Below are 13,347 nucleotides of genomic sequence, written 5' to 3' on the forward strand. Positions count from 1 at the left end.
ATGCAAAGAGCTGAAAGAAGTTAGCGCAATACTATCTTTGGACCTAGCCCCGCCCGCCGCCTCAACCTCTACTCTGTACACACATCTCTTCTTTAGCATAGACCTACAACGCTAAAGTCAACATTATACGTCCACTTTCAGCTCTGGTGGACATCTATGTATCCACATCCCGTAAAGCGCAACCACCCTCGGCGCAAGCGCTTCTGGTCATGGAAAGACAACAAGCACTTCTTCCTGAAATTGCTTCCCTGCACCTGGCCATACTTATCCAAGCGCGGGAAGCACGCGTGCGATGAACTTCCGCCCCATTCTGAGGTCGCCTACTGGTGGCCGGAACCAGTCCGGGAGCTTTCCTCACACCACCAGCCTCATCAGCCGTTTGAGAAAGTCCAGAGTGCTACTGTCCCAGAGCAAAATGAGACTATACGGGAATGCGGTCTCTTTCGCCTACCATTGGAAATCCGCCTTGCGATCTACGACTTGGCCTTGGACTTTGGAGACATTCATCTTGCGAGGATCTGCTACAAACATCGTAGCACCGCGACGGAATACAGGCTGGAAGCATATCCCTGCTTCGCGGCAGACGCGGAAAGGAGACGGAAGTGGATGTGCAACTGTCTGACTAGCCACGCCTTCGCGTATCTGCTTTACGGCAATATGTCGTGGATCCCGGAAACGCGGTACCCAACGTCAACGGCGGCTCCAAAAGGAGGACTACGGGAGGTTATGAATCTCATGTACACATCTAGGGCATTGTGAGTCTTCTTCTCTCGACTCAAGAGCTTCGGCATGACTGGAGAGAGTAAACCGTTCGTTAATCAAGGAAGACGATAGTTACCACGATATGTTCTACTTGTTGCACAAGCACCGCACGTGGCAATTCTTCGATCTCGACGCTATCATTATGTTCGGCGTGACTATGCCGCGCATCCACTTCCATGCCATTCGCTCCGTCTATCTCAACGCGAAGTACATCGCGCCTCGCACTTCTTTTACCGGCAGTACAGAGCGCCTTCCGCCTACGTACAACAGCTACCTTCATACACTTCCTAGCTTGCTCTCCACCACCTCCCCGTCGAACAACGATAGCGTCGCAGGCGCCTGGTATGCGGCATGCGCGGTCCTAGGCAACATGTCTTCGCTCGAGCTGCTGAAGATGCAGTTATGCCATTCGGCGTTCGCGGAGTGGCTGTTTGCAAAGGCACCGGATGTGTTGACTAGTAATGAAGAATGGGTATTTGAGCCGTTGAGCGGGATTGCAGAAAGGAGGGAGTTGGGGGTGTTTGAGGTCGAGGTTGATTGGCCGCCGGGAGAGGATGGGTGGGATGAAAGGGAGAAGGGGTTTGATCTGAAGAGGGTGGGGCCGAGGATGAGAGGGTGGTGAGGAGATTGCAAGCGCCTCATTGCAGCAGCTCCTCTGGCAGCTGTGGACATGGGAAGGTAGGTAGAGAAAAGCTTTATTTTTGCGGATTTTTATGACTTCTAAATGCTAAGCTAGACCGACACGCAATGCAAAGACACATCATCAGTAACACGAGTAAAACACCAAACCTCAAAATCATGATACTACCAACATCCACGTCTTCTTCTACACCAATCCTATCCTGTCATCATCCTAACCCTTCAACAATACCTTACTTGGCGATCTGCTGAGCGCTATAAACAGAACCCACCGTATCAATCAGCGCCGCCGTCACCAGCGAATTCGACCCATCGAAATCCACCCTCTTAACGCTACTAAACCTGCTGCTCAACGTCACCTTCAGCATCTGCGTCATAAGCGCACCCGCCGCGTACTTAATGCTCTGACACGTCACACCGTCATTGCTACCCCCCTTGACTGTAATCGTGAACGCCACCGGAGCGGCAACGAGGCTCTCCTGCGAGCCAGCCGCGCAGCCGTAGTGGAAAGAGTGTGCCGAAAGACCCGCACCGACGTCTCTCACACCTATCCAAAATTCGATATATCCCCTTCCATCTCCGGACATGACCCAACCCTTAACCACCCCATTCCAGCCTCTCATATCCCAATCCCACACCTACACACCGCATCCAGCGAGCCCCCCACCACTACCATGCCGATCCGAAAGACCGTACGCGCCCCATACTCGCCACTAACTACACTCTCTCTTAAAATGTCGTCGCATTTGGGTGCCACTAGCCCCCTTAGCGTCCTAAGCTAGCATCGTGCCATCTCGAATGGGAAGACTAGTGCTAAGTAGACATCGGGATAGGTAGTCTTGTCGATCGGATTGAGCTTAGATGGACTAATTTGGGAGACAGAAAGCAAGCGGGCAAGCCATGAAGGGACGGAGTGCAGTGCTCGGAAATATAGCGGGCCGAGGTGCTCAAGGCTGGGAGTAGGCGGCTAGTGGCGGCCGGTACGTGACAGCACTGAGCGACGGGCGGGCATAGGGCGGTAGTTCACAAGCAGGAGGAGGAGAGGGGAAAGTAAGTAAGAACTGTACAATTTTCGCCTCGAACACCCCTACACCTCATGAGAGATGAATCTAGTCTGACTTAATTTTCCAGTCATCATATTATACAAGCACTATCCCTTCTCTCCTCGCTCGTCTAGAGAAAGACTCGAGTCCCGTTTTGGCCGAAAGCAAAGAAACGCTATAATGTCGACAAACGAAGATCTAAATGCCGCGACCAGAGATCCTTGGGCGGCCTGGTGGGAAACAAGAATGGAGGTCAGCAAGCGTGAACCTCGAGGAAAGATCGGAAAGCATGAGAAGTGTTACCGTCCCCGACTCGCCCTTCTCATCACCGGGCTTCCAAAACTCCCCCTCGGACTCCTATGAGTAGGAGTCATGAGCGATACCTTCTCCGTGCCCAACTTCGTCTCGAAGATGCGCATGACGAGTGCTTGCACCGACCTCTGGATATCGTTGGCCATCTCCGTGCCCAACAGGCCAACCACCAGAGGCGCAAAGACATCGACGTGCTTCTCGAACTCGCCTGCAGGGAATCCGCAATAGCCGTCCAGTACATTGACCACAACAGGACGCCAGGTGACGATATTACGCTGTTGAGTTTCCTCATCGAGCTCGATGTACGAGGCGATGATGTCTTCGCAGAGGGGAATGAGCGCCGCCTCAGTTTCGGCGCGCGACGCGGCACGGTCGGTGCTTGTGTCATGATACATTCTGAAGAGAATGCTGACGTAGACTGATGCTGAGCCGGATTCTTGCTTGAGGAGGTTGGGAGGCTGCTTCATGAAGCCTTCGCGGAAAAGGCGCGTCCGCAAATCGCGGTCCGCGTTGAAACGTTTTGCGAAGTGGTAGGATTTTTTGAGGACCGCCATGAGGCGGAGGAGTTCGCCAGATGGTATCTTCTCGTAGACGGCATCGTTTGTGAAGAGCTCTTGGACGGTCTCTATCATTAGAAGCTGCAGGACGCACTTCGTAATGATCTGGTTGAAGAAACGACGACGTGCAGCGGTCACTACGATGGGTGGTTGTTGTAGATCTTGATTCTCAGGCCTGTAATCCTCTAGCTCCTGCGTCTGGCGCTTCGGAAGAGGTGAAGGCATCCGTTGATCACCGGCCGGGCCGCTCGACGAATCAGACGTCACCAGAGACGGACGCCGTGGGCTTGAGAGACCATTGATACCGAGGGCATTGTCCTGAGGCACCTCTTCGCTGGGCGTCTGTAGCGAAAGCTCTTTAGGAGGCGAATCTATTGGCGGCGTCGTGCCAAGAGGCGTACCATTGAACCCGTTGGGAGTTTGGGACGATGAGCCGGATGTAGCGGCGGAGAAGAGCGCCGTAGCCTCTGTCCGCTGGAAGAGGTCGACGAAGGCTTTGACAATCTGATTCCAGTGTCTCGGCGTAAACTTCTGCACGTTCTGTAGAATGAGCTGTTGGAGACAATTGCTGCCAATCCGAGCCAGCGTATCGTTCTCTTGGCAAATGCACAGAGCGAGCAGGTCAAGGAAACGGTCCAACATGTACTCCAATGACTCGAAGAAATGGGTGAAGAGCTTGATCATGTTGCGGAGAGCCTGGATCATGGTGGTAGATAACCAGACGGAAAGCTCCTCGTGGTTGAGGACCTTTGACATCTCCGACTTCGATTTCAGCACCATGAAGATGGGGTAAAGGAGCTGACGCCAAAGCATATCCCAGAAGTCCTGTGGGAAGTCACGACCGTACGTGATCAAGGTGTCGAATAGATAACTCAAGGCTCTCGATCGGACCTCAAGATCTTCGCCCGTCATGAGCACATCGTGGAAGGCGAAAAGTACTGGGAACCAGAACTGCTCTTCCTGAGTCTGGCGACTGGGTTGTTTCGGTATCGACGATCCCTTCTCCGACTCTTTAACGAATCCGGCGCGTGCAGAGAGCGAACATTCTGGGGTGCGTAGCATCTTCGGTACAGACGCCTTAAGCAATTCGATCGCCTGTAATGACTTCTTCTGAAATTTGTAGTTCTTGGAGAATTCCGTGAGACAGACAATGAGATCTGCAAATGCGCCCTGGGAGATGACAACACCGAAGCGTGTGTTGTACACCTGAGACACGTTCTCAAATGCAAGGTTGACAATACCCTCTGCTCCGCGTGAGTAAATATGCATGGGAGTCAACGGAGGGGAAAAACTCACCATATGGCTCTCGGGCAGCCACAGTGAAGACGCCAAACATAGTTTTCCAGCCTGATCGAATATTCTCGCCCCGAGCCTGGATCATTTGGATGAGGCAGCGAAGCACCATATCCTTGACCGAGACTACGCTTGTGTTGCTGATGATATGCTCGAATGGTTTGAGAAAATCCTTTTGGAACTTGAAGCCGGGGAGTTCTTCGATTTCCATGAACTTCATGGACAGTTGCCGCAAGGAGTTGAGAGCGAAGTAGACAACGTTGGTATTGGTATGACAACCCACTTCATTGAAATGGGCGCCGAGTATCAGCCAGATGTTTGTCCACTCGAATCGGACACGAGTCATGTTGTAACCGCTGATCTCAACCAGTTTCTGAAGGCTGTACGTTCGAGGAGACTCGCTTTGACCGGACGACTGAATCTCTTGCCAGCTGACCTGGGTCAGCGCTTTCACGAAGTCAACGATTGCCTCTCCGGACAAGTTGGCAGTGTTCGTAAATATTCGGTCCACACCTCTTACGATATCAGTGGATCTGCTCTCCTCAGCCACGTCGGCTTGGAAATGGATATTGCCGGAGTGGGACGGCTGCCGTCGCCGGTTCGCCGGTACATTGAGCGATCTCCGCGATTGTGGTGCTCCCTTGCCTTGTGACTGGGACTTCAAAACGTCGGGTACGGCGCGCTCGTCAATACCAGCAGAGATGAGCTGGAAGCGGTCGAGCTGAGATATGCAAGTGAGGATCTCGCGCCAGGATTCCCGCAAAAGATTGCCCTCAGTATGCGCAATGTCGATCAGGACCTTGAGCGCCTCCATGTTCCTTGTTGTCATTTCGCTGAGGTTGTAGAGGTTCGTGAACCGCGCCAAGAACGAGACGAATGCTTGCCGCGAGCTCTCCAGATCAAAAAGACATGAGATCCGGATAGCCAGTCTAATGCCTTCAATGCACAACCTCACAATCTCAATATTGTGATCCTGAGCCTGGGCGGATAGTGCCGTAAGGAAAGGCATCCATGTAACTTCGAACATGGGTCCGACATGCTTCGATGAGACCGCTGGAATGAACTTGGATACCGGCAAGCTCTTCGTTGTCCGCCTTTGTGCTCGTAGGAGCTGCTTGTACAACTGCTCGGTCTTGTTCGCCATGGCTTCGGAAGCCTGAACGTACGCCTCCCGCTGCAAGTCTCGTCCACCACCTGTAAGCGCCTGCCCAACTGCAGCAAGTCCTCCTGTGGGCTGAGGTGCAATCAGTCCCTTGTCCGCGGCGGCTTCTTGTTCAGTGTTCAGGACGATCTCATTGTGGGTTATCTCATCGTAGATCGCTCGTAAGTAGTCATCGGGCAGGTCGGCGTTGTCGTTAATTCCGCGGTTGTTCTTGATAAAGTCCTCCGGTGTCATACGTGGGCCCTTCATCTTTTTACTATGCTGATCAACGTTCAGCATGATCACGGAGTATGAGAGAACATAGGCGGTGTCGGCGTTGGCGAAAGCGTTCGGGTTGCCGGTAATGTACCTTTCGGCAAATTTTAGCATGAAACGATCGATCTTCTGCGCTTCACCTGGTAATCGGAAGCTTTGCAGGAATCGTCGCAGGGCATCCACAAAACGCATCTTCGTGAAGTCCATCTGGTCTACAAAAGCATGCATAATGGCGATGTTCGCTGCATCACCTTCGCCGAGGAATTCGCCAAGCGCCACCTTGTCCAAGAGGTCTGTCTGATGGAAGAAGCGGGCAATGTCTTCTGGAGACTCTGATGTGATGAAACCGTCTTTGATCAGGGCCTTCAGTCCGCGTTTTGGCTTGAAGTTGAATTGGCGCACCGCGTTTGCTAGCGCTGTCTTCCTCTGCTTGGCCTTTTCCAATTCGCTGTATTCATCCTCTGCCAGCGGCGTTACTGTTCCGGAATCTACACCCACGTTGGGGGAGTCGGTAAGGCCTCTATTATCCATGGATGCTCTCAGATTGTCGACCGAGGATCTCAGATCGAGAGTTGAATTCCTTGCATCATTGGTCACAGATTGCTCAGACCAGTTCACCAGCGAGCGTAGAATTTCTACCAACGCTCCCAATGACTCCTGCTTCATGGCGTAATCCGGTGGGTATGCGTGCTCGGCCTCTTGATGGATGTTCATCGATGCGGTAGAGAGGGAAGGTGGTAATGTTCCGCGGGTATGCCAGTCGGAATGCTTGTATTGCTTTTCACGGTGTTCTTGGTAAGCTTGCTGCTGCATAGGCGTTACAGAAACGGGATTACTGGATATCTTTGATAGGTGCTCAACCAGGCGCTGGTACATGTTGTCGAGTGCAGTGCGGTCGCAGTCGTAGTTCAGGTACATTTCAACCAGCGCTCGAGGATCAGCAGCTAGCCTTCCGAAGATGGTCAGAATGTACTGCTTTTGGAATGCGGGCGCAGTGCGCTTCTCCAGAATTGCAAGATAGATCTCTTTCAGAAACACCTCAACCTCCTTCTTGAGCATCACGCGCAGGTATTTGAGCATGTGCCAGAAGATTTCGCAGACGACCTCGAATACCTTGCTGACGGAGCTTGCACCATTGCGGCTCAAACTTAAGCAAAGGTATTGCTTGATTGCCTGAATGAAAGTCGTAGGTTCGTCCCCGGTGCCGCTCCTAATTGTTGCGTATGGCGACACGAAGACGGCGATGTTGTTATGGAGGATGGTATGAATGATGTGTAGGGAAAGGAGCTTCGACCTCATGCCCTGCGACCTCACGTCGAGGGCATGGTCGACTGCCAGAGCTTTCGTGCTTAGTCTGCACATGGCCCGGAAGACGAGGTAGGCGTCTTTGACGAAGATCTCGTCCTCTTCCTCCTCCTCGGAGCCCTCGCTCTCGGCTTGCGGGTTCGGCGACGCTTCGTGCCCTGAGACGTGTCTCGAACCAGGTTTGCCTTTTATCCGAGTAACAAGCGTGGGCGCATTATCGTGTATTCGATCGTCGTTAAAGCTCATGTTGTTTTCGAAGCTCTGCAGGGTGATTCTAGGACCGGTGTGCTTGTCGACGGGCTTGTCGCTGGGCTCCCCTAATTCGGCGTCGAACTGTCCCTCCTCCTCGCCATCGCCGTCTACTTCTGGCTCGTCTACGCCTTGCGGACTATCCTCCACTCCTTCCCGCATATTCTCTTCCGAATCGTCCTTCTCGTTCAGCGAGACGCGAGAGAGATTCATCCTAGCTTCTTTTATTGCCAGCCTCGACTTTACCCTCTCAAATACAGTGCCCACCATCTGCGTCAACGCGCCCTGTGCAACCTGCTGGTTCGCACTCGACTTAGAGAGGAGGAAGATGTTGTACGTCAACCGCACCGCCTTCAGCAACCCAGCACCGTGTACCACGATCTTGTCGTTCAGGATTGCTGCCAGCAACGACTTCACAATCTGGAGCTGGACGTCCGGCGGTGTTGCCTCCCCCTGGAAACAGTCGCATATTGTGTCGATGGCCCTCTCGATTAGGGGAGGGACCTCGTTGTCGCCTTGCGGTTCGGATGGCACGGAGAAGTAGGAGTAACTTATCAGCTTGCCGATGCAGTCAAGCGCGGTGATGGAGACTGTCACGGTTGGCGCCTCGGAGGCTAGCTGGAGTGGTTCGAAGAGGATCTCGGGGTTGATGCGTGATGGGTCTCCCTCTTTCTTGATAGCGGCCAGCGCAGCCGCGGTGGTATCCCCGAGCTTCTTCGTCCTCTTTGCATCCTTTGACGCGGCTATTGTCTCGAGTGCCGTGACCACGAACACTAGGGAGCTTCGTGTTGAAGGTCGCGTGGCAGTGGTAGCTGCGGTGGCCGCGGTAGACTGCGAGTCTGTTCGCGGGCGAGTCTCGGTGTGCATGCGCTGTTCGAAGAACTCGGCGGTTCGCGGCGTGTCTGATCCATTCGGGACATTCAGCGTAGGCGTCGAAGCAGTGGGCGTAGGCATATCCGACTGATCCTGCGGCGCCCTTGGTGTTGTGGGAGCTCTCTCGTCCATTTCCTCAGATGCCGACTGCGAGCGTGCATCTCTATTCCTCTCCTCTTCTTCTGGTGTAGGCGGCTGCTCCTGCAGCTCACCGTTTGTGCGCTTCTCCTCTGCCACTTGCATTTCGGGCGGCGACTCGGTGTCGGCCATTGTGAGCGGAGGATGTTCGCGATGCCGCGGGTGTTGCTAGGGTTGCTCCTTCTTTCAGTGCCTGGCGGGGCCTCTGGCAGCAATCATGGCGCGGGCAGGAGCGCGGAAAGGTGGCAGGTGTAACCGTGTCGCGCTGCCCCAATGCAGCGGAATTAATAGCAGTCGTAGAGGGCAAAAAGCAGCGCGCAGCAGTTTCTCGTGAAATGACAAAGTGTCTTCCGCAGCATCAGCCTCCTTGCCTGGTGTTCCGCATCCCTGTCAGCTCCAGCTGGGTGCGCCACAGTCAGCCACAGTAACCTGGCGTTCGCATCTCGGGCATTGAAGCGCCGTCGGGTTCGGTCCCCCAGCAGCTCTAACTTTTCTGTTGAGCGACAACAATCTCATCTCCAACACAACCGTGGCCCCTTGTCGAGCGAGAGCTCTGCTCCTACATCCCCCTCCTCGCACCTCCGCCCAGCTGGTTGTGCCTATCTGCCCTACCTGAGTGTTCCGGGAGAGAGATTTCAGCACACGCATTGCATCGGCATCCCGTCACAATGCCAGCTACCACGACACTTCTGGCCCGGGCCGGGGGTCAATTGAGCTTCAGAGGATCAATTGCTCTGCGAGGAAGTCTCGGGGCTTCAAGGTGTTCAGAATTTGCAGCGTAAGTTGCCCGCGGTGACTTATCCAGCGCAACGGAGCTTTGCTGACCCCCAGCCGTAGCAGACGGACGCCCGCCTTCGGCGCTCTTGCACGGTACTATGCCTCGAAATGTGAGCGACACAATTTTCCATGCCGCATGTGGCTTTCCTCAATGAGCGCGATGCTAACTGTGACCGCCCGCAGCTTTCCCTCCTCACACCGTCGTCAGCATGCCTGCCCTCTCCCCGACCATGACCGCCGGAAACATTGGCGCGTGGCAGAAGAAGGTCGGCGACTCGATAGCGCCGGGAGATGTGCTCGTCGAGATCGAGACCGACAAGGCGCAGATGGACTTTGAGTTCCAGGAGGAGGGTGTCATTGCCAAGATCCTGAAAGAGTCCGGCGAGAAGGACGTTGCGGTTGGCAGCGTAAGTACATGTCGCGTTCGGACGTTGCGCTGTTGTGCAAGAGCAGCATCAGGCGGAACTCTTAGAACTTTCATTCCGAGCATGTCCCATAGCTAACTCTCTGCAGCCAATTGCCGTCTTGGTCGAGGAGGGCGAGGACGTCTCCGCTTTCGAGTCTTTCTCTGTTGAAGATGCGGGCGGTGATAAAGCCCCCGCAGGGGAGTCGAAGCAGGGCGAGGCTTCTGAAGCCAGCGAACCCCCAAAGTCCGGATCCGGCACCGCTCCTCCCGCGAAGGAGGAAGAGCCAGCTCCACAGGCCGTCGAGTCCGAGTCCAGCGGCAAGCGGTTAGAGACCGCCCTCGACCGCCAGCCCGCCGTCTCCCCCTCCATCAAGAAGCTTGCGCTCGAGAAAGGGGTCCCGCTCTCATCGATCAAGGGATCCGGCAAGGGAGGAAAGATTACCAAGGAGGATATCGAGAAGTACAAGCCTGCTGGCGGAGCTCCAGCAGCAGCAGGCGCCACTACCGGTGCACCCACATACGAAGACACCCCTGCGACCAGCATGCGGAAGGTAATTGCCAACCGTCTTACTGAGAGCTTCCAGCAGAACCCCCACTACTTTGTCGCCTCCAACATCTCCGTTACCAAGCTCCTCAAGCTCCGCGAAGCGCTCAATGCATCTGCGGATGGCAAGTATAGGCTCTCCGTCAACGACTTCCTTGTCAAGGCTGTCGCCGTCGCCGCTCGCAAGGTTCCCGCCGCGAACTCGTCATGGCGCGAGGACGGAGGCCAGGTTATGATCCGTCAGCACAACGTTGTCGATGTCTCGGTCGCCGTCGCTACCCCTGTGGGTCTCATGACTCCGATCGTCAAGAATGTCAACGCCCTCGGTCTGCAATCTGTCTCGTCACAAGTTAAGGATCTCGGTAAGCGCGCGCGCGACGGAAAGCTGAAGCCGGAGGAGTACCAGGGTGGAACCATTACCATCTCCAACATGGGCATGAACGCGGCCGTTGAGCGATTTACCGCCGTCATCAACCCACCTCAGGCTACCATTGTCGCGATCGGCACAACACAAAAGGTCGCAGTACCGGGTGAGCCCCTAGAGGATGGCACTCCCAGTGTCGAGTGGGACGACCAGATCGTCATCACGGGCAGCTTCGATCACAAGGTTGTGGATGGTGTGGTGGGCGGCGAGTTCATGAAGGAGCTCAAGAAGGTCATCGAGAACCCCTTGGAACTTCTGCTATAGGGTGTTTGATAATGTTTTGCTTGCCCGGTATTCGGATCTTTATGCGCTGTACAAGCTTTCTTATTGTGTGAGTTAGAGCGAGGGAGTGCGCAGGTTCCTGGGAAAGAAATCTTTGTACAATTGAATGGCAGCTTTCTTTCCTTCTCCTTGATTCTTATCCGGCTTTTGTCGATCTGCATAGCACTTTTGTACTTACTAAAAGTAGTAGGGCCTGTAATGCAATTGGAGTGGTAGATCGAACTTCCCTTGGATTTTGGAAAAGTGATGCCTTCAGCCTCTTAACGCTGGTCGCCTCACCTCACGCACACGAGGACAGTGCAGTGATGTGCAGAAGCACGGAAATAGCGAAGATCACAGATCACCTACAAAGACAGACGAGCCTGATTGAGATGTTTTCGACGGTCTCCCAAAAGAGTGAATATCCTCGCGGGCCCGGATCATAGTGCTGAGATGGGCTTTATGGAGAGACCTTGTATTGGGTCTGTGTGATGGGTAGCTGCAAGCTGGATCTAGGCGGTTGACGGACTCTATTACCCTGTCTACTTCACTATTTCAAGGCTTCTGGGCACTCTAATGGACTAGCCTCAACAGGCCGACAACCTCCAGTCTGACTTTGCTAAAACCCTATTCAATCTTCGTCCCGACTGCTCCCTGTCTCCTCCGTACCGCCCTCAGATCCCAAAGACCCCGACGCGCCATCATCCTCGCCACCATCTACGCCAACCAGCCCATCATGCCCCGGATGCAACAGCTCATGGGCAAAATAGGGTAAAGGATTCACCGCATCCCCGCCTTCCACGTTATCCGAGTCGTAGAGCAGATCCTCCGGGAACGTAATGAAAGTGCCCGTCTCCCCCAGCTCTACAGGCTCCAGGTCAAGCACAGCGTCTTCGCGCGGCGCAGCGACGCGCGCCCAATCCATGCTCTCGAATTCCGCGCGCGTCAGGCTTTCAAACGTCGAGTCGGAGAGGAAGAAAGCTTCGTCGCGGTCCCAGAGACGGCGCAGCTGGAGGGTGTCGAGCGCGGAGGAGGCCTGCTCGCGTATGGCTTTGAAGACGTTGCGCCATTTCCCGTTGCGGAGCTTGAAGTCGGCGAGCTCGAGGGATTGCAGGGAGTCTTGGTGGCGCAGGAGGAGGTCGGTGAGTTCGTGCTCGCGGCTGTTGAAGCCGCAGATTCGGAGAGATTGGAGATGGCTGAGCGGACTGTGTCCTAGGAGCGCGCGCAGGGGTGCGCGGTACCATATCTCGCTTGCGAAGTAGATCGAGAGATGCTGCAGGTGGGGGATGCAGCTGATGAAGCGAGCGATTGTTCCTCGGGAGAGCGCTTGATGGACCTCGGGGTCGACGGTGGTTGCGTTGAGGAAGTCTAGCTTCAGGCTCGTGAGGTGTTGCATGTTTACCGTGTGCGCTAGGTGCAGTTGGACGTTTGGCAGGCAGAAGACCTTCGGTCTGTTCGTGTATATGCGAAGCCTCGCTGGCTGGACGCGGGCATGGAGAAGGGCGCTTCGAACCGTATCCATAACCTTGGTCTCTTTGGTACACTCTTCAGACTTCCTTGAGCACTTGAGAGACAACAGTATCGATGTCAGGGTTGGCTCAAAGTTCCCCAATGCTTTCGCCAACATGACCATACTCTTTCCCTCTTCATGCATCTGCAGGTCGAGGTTGAGGGCATCGATTCGAAGTGTGAAAACATGGCGGGCATACTGGGGGTGTTCAGAGAGGGCGAGGAGGTCCGATAAGCTGTTCCGAGATAGAGAGACCCATCTGACCGGGAAATATGTTTCCCCAAACAGATTCGCTGCTGCGTGAGCAAACGCTTTGCAAACGAGGCGTACGGATCTGAGATTGACGAGCAATCTGTCTTTGGATCTAGCTTTGGGGTGGGTAAGACGTGGTCCCCTGGCCGGCGAATGCGGTGGGTCGTCCCAGAGATGGTCGATGATCATAGAAAGAAGCTCGAGTGGAAGATCATCCATATCAAGTTCTAAAGCCGGAACCAGCCCAGTGAAGTCAAAGAAGCGAAGTAGGAAAAGGAGGTGTGGGCCCAAGGTGGCAAACGATGGAAGAGGGATCGGACGAGGTCCGACTGAGTGACAAACACGGCTGATACGATTACCCTAGCACGAGGCTGCAAGATATACTTCCTTTCCGTGCTTCATCCCATGCACCCCGCACTCCTGGTGTCAGCCACTTGTTCGGCCCCGAGGGCATTAGGGTATCCCGCTCGGGAATCTTAGCATGTTCGTAGATATGTCTCTGCATCCATCTGCATCTACTGGCCTTCCCCAGAGTCGTGGCGTTATGAGGCTCCTTCTCGTTTGCTTTCCTCAAAACAGTCTTTG

The 13,347-nt window shown here is 54.6% G+C and overlaps 5 protein-coding genes across 5 annotated transcripts; 2 read left to right on the forward strand and 3 right to left on the reverse strand.

The window, feature by feature from the left end:
- The first annotated feature begins 96 nt into the window (after nucleotides 1–96).
- BU26DRAFT_553487 (uncharacterized protein) lies at nucleotides 97–1,519 on the forward strand. Its single transcript, XM_033832210.1, has 2 exons — nucleotides 97–755; nucleotides 835–1,519. The coding sequence occupies exons 1-2, from the start codon at nucleotides 157–159 to the stop codon at nucleotides 1,382–1,384; spliced, it is 1,149 nt and encodes a 382-aa protein (XP_033680648.1). The 5' UTR covers nucleotides 97–156; the 3' UTR covers nucleotides 1,385–1,519.
- Nucleotides 1,520–1,634: 115 nt separating this feature from the next.
- BU26DRAFT_578429 (uncharacterized protein) lies at nucleotides 1,635–2,189 on the reverse strand (the record flags this gene model as incomplete). Its single annotated transcript, XM_033834427.1, has 2 exons — nucleotides 2,044–2,189; nucleotides 1,635–1,948 (listed from the first exon to the last, which is right to left on the reverse strand). The coding sequence occupies exons 1-2, from the start codon at nucleotides 2,075–2,077 to the stop codon at nucleotides 1,635–1,637; spliced, it is 348 nt and encodes a 115-aa protein (XP_033680649.1). The 5' UTR covers nucleotides 2,078–2,189.
- A 554-nt stretch (nucleotides 2,190–2,743) lies between these two features.
- On the reverse strand, nucleotides 2,744–8,720 carry BU26DRAFT_578432 (uncharacterized protein; the record flags this gene model as incomplete). Its single annotated transcript, XM_033834428.1, has 2 exons — nucleotides 2,744–4,557; nucleotides 4,610–8,720. The coding sequence occupies 2 exons, from the start codon at nucleotides 8,718–8,720 to the stop codon at nucleotides 2,744–2,746; spliced, it is 5,925 nt and encodes a 1,974-aa protein (XP_033680650.1).
- Nucleotides 8,721–8,972: 252 nt separating this feature from the next.
- Nucleotides 8,973–11,241, forward strand: BU26DRAFT_462580 (pyruvate dehydrogenase). Its single transcript, XM_033825097.1, has 4 exons — nucleotides 8,973–9,366; nucleotides 9,426–9,475; nucleotides 9,549–9,772; nucleotides 9,879–11,241. Exons 1-4 carry the CDS (start codon nucleotides 9,257–9,259, stop codon nucleotides 11,001–11,003), a joined length of 1,509 nt encoding a protein of 502 aa, XP_033680651.1. The 5' UTR covers nucleotides 8,973–9,256; the 3' UTR covers nucleotides 11,004–11,241.
- A 268-nt stretch (nucleotides 11,242–11,509) lies between these two features.
- BU26DRAFT_72740 (uncharacterized protein) lies at nucleotides 11,510–13,142 on the reverse strand. The gene has a single exon (XM_033836276.1). The coding sequence runs from the start codon at nucleotides 12,979–12,981 to the stop codon at nucleotides 11,632–11,634; it is 1,350 nt and encodes a 449-aa protein (XP_033680652.1). The 5' UTR covers nucleotides 12,982–13,142; the 3' UTR covers nucleotides 11,510–11,631.
- Between the last annotated feature and the right edge of the window lie 205 nt (nucleotides 13,143–13,347).

Source organism: Trematosphaeria pertusa (assembly GCF_010094035.1).
Source record: "Trematosphaeria pertusa strain CBS 122368 unplaced genomic scaffold BU26scaffold_12, whole genome shotgun sequence".
NCBI lineage: Eukaryota > Fungi > Ascomycota > Dothideomycetes > Pleosporales > Trematosphaeriaceae > Trematosphaeria > Trematosphaeria pertusa.

Excerpts from the sequence above, each read along its gene's own strand:
- BU26DRAFT_553487 (XM_033832210.1), top strand. The coding sequence starts at position 157 with ATGTATCCACATCCCGTAAAGCGCAACCACCCTCGGCGCAAGCGCTTC. Across the intron at positions 756-834 it reads ATGTACACATCTAGGGCATT|TTACCACGATATGTTCTACT; the intron begins GTGAGTCTTCTT and ends GGAAGACGATAG.
- BU26DRAFT_462580 (XM_033825097.1), top strand. The coding sequence starts at position 9,257 with ATGCCAGCTACCACGACACTTCTGGCCCGGGCCGGGGGTCAATTGAGC. Across the intron at positions 9,367-9,425 it reads AGGTGTTCAGAATTTGCAGC|CAGACGGACGCCCGCCTTCG; the intron begins GTAAGTTGCCCG and ends CCCCAGCCGTAG. Across the intron at positions 9,476-9,548 it reads ACGGTACTATGCCTCGAAAT|CTTTCCCTCCTCACACCGTC; the intron begins GTGAGCGACACA and ends GACCGCCCGCAG.
- BU26DRAFT_72740 (XM_033836276.1), bottom strand. The coding sequence starts at position 12,981 with ATGGATGATCTTCCACTCGAGCTTCTTTCTATGATCATCGACCATCTC.